Source organism: Abramis brama, assembly GCF_963993115.1.
Source record: "Abramis brama genome assembly, chromosome: 8".
Classification (NCBI taxonomy): Eukaryota; Metazoa; Chordata; class Actinopteri; order Cypriniformes; family Leuciscidae; genus Abramis; species Abramis brama.
Window position 1 is genome coordinate 9,019,675 of NC_139970.1, and position 6,000 is coordinate 9,025,674.

Below are 6,000 nucleotides of genomic sequence, written 5' to 3' on the forward strand. Positions count from 1 at the left end.
AATTATAATAATATTTCACTATTTTTACCGTATATTTGCTTAAATAACTACAGCCTGGATGAGCAGAAGAGACTCTTTCAAAAGCATTTAAAAAATCCTAATAACTTCAAACTTCACATACCCGTTGAAAAAGGTCTAAATTGAAGATTCATCTTGATCTTTGAATTCATATTTATTAGAAAATCTATATTTCTACACATTCCTCATTCTTGCAAATGTAATTCTCAGAGTAAAAAACAAGGTTTTCTAACATGCTAGAGAAACGTGTAGTGTAAACGTGTGCATTGCTGGACAGTGTATGGGGTTCTTCACACTGATTTCTCTGTGTTTTGCTTCAGAACGGCCGTGATGATCATGTGATGACGACGCCCACCAAGCACTCGGCCAGTCCAGTGGACGGCGGCCTGCAAAAAGAGGTGTTCGGAGTGATTTCGGGAACAGGTGAGGCCCTCTGCTGTCACACCACACACTATAGGACTCTGATTTTATCAAAGAAACGCAAGAATAACTTTGATATTGTGAGTAATATTTCAAGATGGAACACTGACTGAAGCAGGTTTACTAGATTATCCATTATCATTTATTAGATCAAATATGATCATCAGGCTTTTGAGGAAGGTTTATTTGTTCATCTTTCCAAGCATCATGTATTGCATTATATGTTTTAAAACTACAAAGCTTTGATCATAAAACTAAGCATTTGAATATTATCTTACTAAGACATATTATTGGCAAATATAGAGTGATGACTGATATTTATATGATTTTATGTAAGTAGTTGCTATACTGTTATAAAAGTGTCATTGATTTATGATTTGTCTTTTTGGCCATATAAAAATAATATCTGCACCAAATTGCATATTTTGGCTCAATTTGAGCCTCTGAATAAAATTAAACTGTTTTTTCCTCCTCGAGTCTGAGCTTCATATTCTCACTATATCAGACTATATGAGTTACAAAAGCCTAATGTATCAAATATGATACTCAACAAAAAACACTTGCAAACTTTTTTAGATTTTTTTTCATATTTTCACAAAAATATAAATTTTTACAATATTGTTTTATACTAAAGGTTCATTAAACTGTCCCATTACATTAGATAATGTTGTATTATTTCGTATGTCAGGCTTCACATGGTTATATGTGGTTGAATCTCCCTGAAGAGTGAGTGTGTACAGTGTGTTGAAGTGTGTTGTGTTTGTCAGTGTCTCCACACACTCCGAGCATCAGCTCCGTACGACACACGGACTCACGCTGCTCCCTCATCAGCACAGACTCCGGGAACGGCCTATCAGAGCGCAGCGTTGACAAGCCACACCCCCTCGACAAGGTACCACCCACATGAGCTGACTGAGTACAGTACTACTAATGGACCATTACTGTTTTGTTGTGTGTGTGTGTGTGTGTGCGCGTGTGTGTGTGTCTCTCTCTGTGTGTGTCTCTGTTCGTGTGCTAACCTGTGTGTGTGTGTGTGTGTGTGTGTGTGTGTGTACTAACCTGTGGTTGTGTGTCTCCTGCTGCTCTCAGCGGGCTGGTTTCACGCGCCGTCACTCTGCCAGCGTTCTGCGTTTCTTTACTGACTCCGAGGAGACGTCACTCTCCGCTCGTCTCAAACGCCAGACCATGGACTTCTCTCTGCTGTCTACACCGTCTGAGCAACACACACACCCTACACAAGTATTACATCACTTCTGACCTCTGACCCCCTGCTAGTACCGCTCACATGTGACCTCACTTTGACCTCTTTGAACGGGACAAAGCTTTTCAGATACAAGTCCGCTTCGTTCCTGAGGGCTGCTCTGGATAGCTAGCTTGAAGCTAGAATGATAGAATAAGAATAAGCTTGACTTGTAAGCCTGCAATTGTAAGGACACGTGATCAGACATCCCCTCAGTTCAAAGGCATTTGTGTTTTTTGTGCATGGCAAGCAGAGACAGAGGCTCCTACAGGAATACTAGTGCATTTAACAGGATGCCTGTCTCTGCATTTTTGCATAAATATACATTTGGATTGGTTCTGTTCACTTTCACAAGGCAACATTTCAAAGCGTACCAAAATGTGTTTATGCAAGTCGCATGCGAGTAAAACTGTCCTCTTATTGGTCAGTTTCTTCTGCGTCATCCATCAAAATGATTGACAGGTTCACTCCGCGAGCTTAGTGTGGCTTTATCTGTAGCTGTCGAGACGCATGCAAACACTGATAAATCTGTAGATGTCATTCCCGCTCTAACTGATAACATATATACTTATAATGCAGTTAGAGCGGGAATCAGCATTCTTGCAATTACACAATTATGACAGTTCATGGTCCGTTGGGTTGGATTGATTTCTGAATCATTCATTTCATATTCAATCGGAATGTGATGAACTCGGAGCGATTGCCGTGCTCATAAATGCTTAAACGTACAGTATGGCATTTTTCGCCACTAGGGGTCGCTAACCTATTTACAATAACAAAGGCGTAGATTGATGACGCAACATTTGCTAAGAATTATGGATCTTGTCGTCAACGTCAAGCCGACCGATCTAATAATGTTTATGGATGACTGAATACATCGATGTTTTTATCATGACTGTGATATAAAGCAGGTCGGGATTGCTAAGAGACAGCTATCAGCTCCACACGCGACGCGAGTCCCGCGGATATAAAAGGAATATGGACATTTCATTCTACCAAACTACACACAGAATTACTACTCACAGGTCAGTTTATTAGACAAATTAAACTTGTGAGGTAACGCAGCGCTGTTTCACTTGGTCTAACATTACACTAGCACACTAAACTGCATTTGAATGTGTTGAAATGTATGTGTTAGTTTGTCTGTATGAGACTAGCAGTAAACTAGATCAACATTAGAATAACATACAGATCATATTCTGACATTGTATCATTGTTGAACTATAAAACATTGATTAGTTTTATGTAAATGTGCTCACCTGTTTAATAAAGTACATGTAGGAGCGGTCGAAGTCTCGGACGTGGAGCTCTCGTTTATATACTGTCTATGGGAGCTCTCGGCATCTCGAAAACACCGCGCTGATATTGATTCTCATTTTAGTTCTCCTTTTTTTTTATCCAAAGTCTGCTTGCCATGGTCCATAATGTTTGAACGAAACAACAACAGCGTGCAAATAGACATTGCGAACTACAAAGTTGTCCGCGTCAGTCGCTTTGGTTAATCAGAGGGCTCTGGTTCATAGCTCTGGTTGCCATGGCAGCACGAGCGGAAACCAGGGACAACGCGGATATGATGGCATTGGCGGCAACAAAACGGAAATAAAGAAACGGGACGTTTCTCGAATTAAATTACAAATTTCTCCTGGTTTGAAAGTTGTTGGAAACAGTCGGGATAATGTAAGTACACAACTAAAAAAAATATATAACATAGATATAGTGATTTTTGCTATTTTAAAGCAAAAAAGTTACATATTGTGCCTTTAAACGAACCAAAGTAAGGGAGAAAACATCTCAGGTTACAACTGTAACCCTTGTTCTCTTCTCAGGGAACACGGGTTACAGTGGGGGGACTGCCCCCCAGTGTAGCGCCTCTGAAGCATGAATGAAACTGAGCCAATCGTGATTGATGTTGCATCATGACGTAATGTGCGCCGGCACACAACAGAGTTAGCTTCTGCGATGAAGCAAGTCGCTCCCAGGCAGGGGATGGTTACAGTCGTAACCTGAGACGTTCCCTTTCGAGGGAACGAATACCCACTATGCCACTACGAACCCCGTCTGTCCTAGTGTGAAGCTGTCACAGGCACACTTAGGACGAGAGCACTCGTGCCCCTTGTGTTGATGAAAGTGCCACATTAGAAGGCACCTTAGGCACATAGCCCGAACAGGCCAAAAGGCGAAAGTCCTGTCTTTCTCATTGATGCCTGACAGATTTAACAACAAATGCCTCTCCGTGACCACCGTAGCTGCCATGGAACAGCTGATGGAGCGAGACGTTTCTTTGGTGACACAGAGAGACGAGTCTGCAGCCTTACAAAGCTCTGCAATATCTTCTGGTGTTGGTCTCTCGCCCTCATATATATCCTTCAGAAGGTCAGCCTGGTAAGCCTGCAGCACTGCCATCGTATGCAGGCTCGCACCAGCCCGACTCGCAGCCATATAAGCCCTGCCCACCAGAGTAGATGTATCTCGACAGGGTTAGTTGGGCAGCACCGGGGTTTACAGGGATGACGCAGCGATAATTGGCCGCTCTTCCACCTGTGGCATCATCCCATAACCATTCTCTCTCGCCCCCATGATGTTACTGTAATATAATACCTGGGGGTTGGACAGCCGTGAGTTGTGTAAATCAGGAAAGAAAACCGAAAACCAGTCAGTATCTGGTGTTACCACCATTTGCCTCATGCAGTGCAACACATCTCCTTCGCATAGAGTTGATCAGGTTGTTGATTGTGGCCTGTGGAAGGTTGGTCCACTCCTCTTCAATGGCTGTGCGAAGTTGCTGGACATTGGCAGGACCTGGAACACGCTGCCGTATACGCCGATCCAGAGCATCCCAAACATGCTCAATGGGTGACATGTTCGGTGAGTATGCTGACCATGCAAGAACTGGGATGTTTTCAGCTTCCAGGAATTGTGAACCAATTCTGGCTTGTCAGGCTAGTTTCTGACAGTTTGTGCAGAAATTCTTTGGTTATGCAAACCGATTGTTGCAGCAGCTGTCCGGGTGGCTGGTCTCAGACGATCTTGGAGGTGAAGATGCTGGATGTGGAGGTCCTGGTCCTGGTCCTGGGCTGGTGTGGTTACACGTGGTCTGCGGTTGTGAGGCCAGTTGGATGTACTGCCAAATTCTCTGAAACGCCTTTGGAGACGGCTTATGGTAGAGAAATGAACATTCAATTCACGGGCAACAGCTCTGGTGGACATTCCTACAGTCAGCATGCCAATTGCACGCTCCCTCAAAACTTGCGACATATGTGGCATTGTGCTGTGTGATAAAACTGCACATTTTAGAGTGGCCTTTTATTGTGGCCAGCCTAAGGCACACCTGTGCAATAATCATGCTGTCTAATCAGCATCTTGATATGCCACAACTGTGAGGTGGATGGATTATCTCGGCAAAGGAGAAGTGCTCACTAACACAGATTTAGACAGATTTGTGAACAATATTTGAGAGAAATGGCCTTTTGTGTACATAGAAAAAGTCTTAAATCTTTGAGTTCAGCTGATGAAAAATGGCAGCTGAACAAGGCAAAAACAAAAGTGTTGCGTTTATAATTTTGTTCTAATGTGTGTAAGGCTTGCACACAAACAACACCAAATAGGACATACAATGGCAGAGAGCGCTTGCTGAAGAACAGAAAGCTAATTCTGTTGTGTGCCATCGTCCTTTGTAGCTTCCATGTATGCGGTCACACATTACGTCATGACGCAACACCAATCACGATTGGCTTAGTTATATGTTGTGTTGGGGTGTTTCCCAAAGTGTCCTTCCAACACAGTGCGAGTTCCCTCGCAAGGGAACACACCAGGTTCTGAAACAAACACTCCAAACGAGCCAGGGGTGAAAATATGATAATACATTGATTTCTATGACCTCTTCGAGATATCTTCCAGCGACAGCAGACATTTCAATCAGTGTTTCAAATGGGGCAGATCTTCTGCCTAAATCCACAGCTGTGCTTCCAGTCACAGGAAGTTGAGTCAGTAGATCTGCTGACTGAAGGAAGGCTGTGAAATGATCTCTCTTTTAAACGAGTCCAGAATCATTGCTTCAGTCTGCGTCTCTGCAGAATGATGAGACGTGCGTTTCCACAGCCTGCGGATCTGCTGGCAGGGGATCATGGGGGATATTCTGGCCAGCACTGTGCTGTGGTAGATGCATTAGCGCATAGACCTGTGTGTGTGTGTGTGTGTGTGTGTGTGAGTGAGTGAATGAGCATGTGTGTGAGCGCTTATAATTGCCTCAGTGTGTATTTACAGTTGCCCCAAAATGTCTCTGGTCACTTAAGCCACACTTTTTGCAGTAGATCAAGCCAAAT

General features: G+C 43.3%; 1 protein-coding gene across 11 annotated transcripts in view; it reads left to right on the forward strand.

Annotated features, from left to right (window-relative positions):
- Window positions 1-6,000, forward strand: part of LOC311087888 (dedicator of cytokinesis protein 9) — a 118,287-nt gene that overhangs the window by 87,629 nt on the left and 24,658 nt on the right. For 7 of the 11 annotated variants that reach the window (XM_084121377.1, XM_084121378.1, XM_084121380.1 and 4 more), the window contains 2 exons: window positions 339-441; window positions 1,206-1,330. In XM_084121377.1, the coding sequence (XP_083977503.1) occupies window positions 339-441; window positions 1,206-1,330 (228 nt within the window). Of the gene's footprint in view, window positions 1-338; window positions 442-1,205; window positions 1,331-1,527; window positions 1,678-6,000 lie in introns of all 11 variants that reach the window. The other 4 variants (XM_084121372.1, XM_084121375.1, XM_084121376.1 and 1 more) reach the window with 1 other exon arrangement.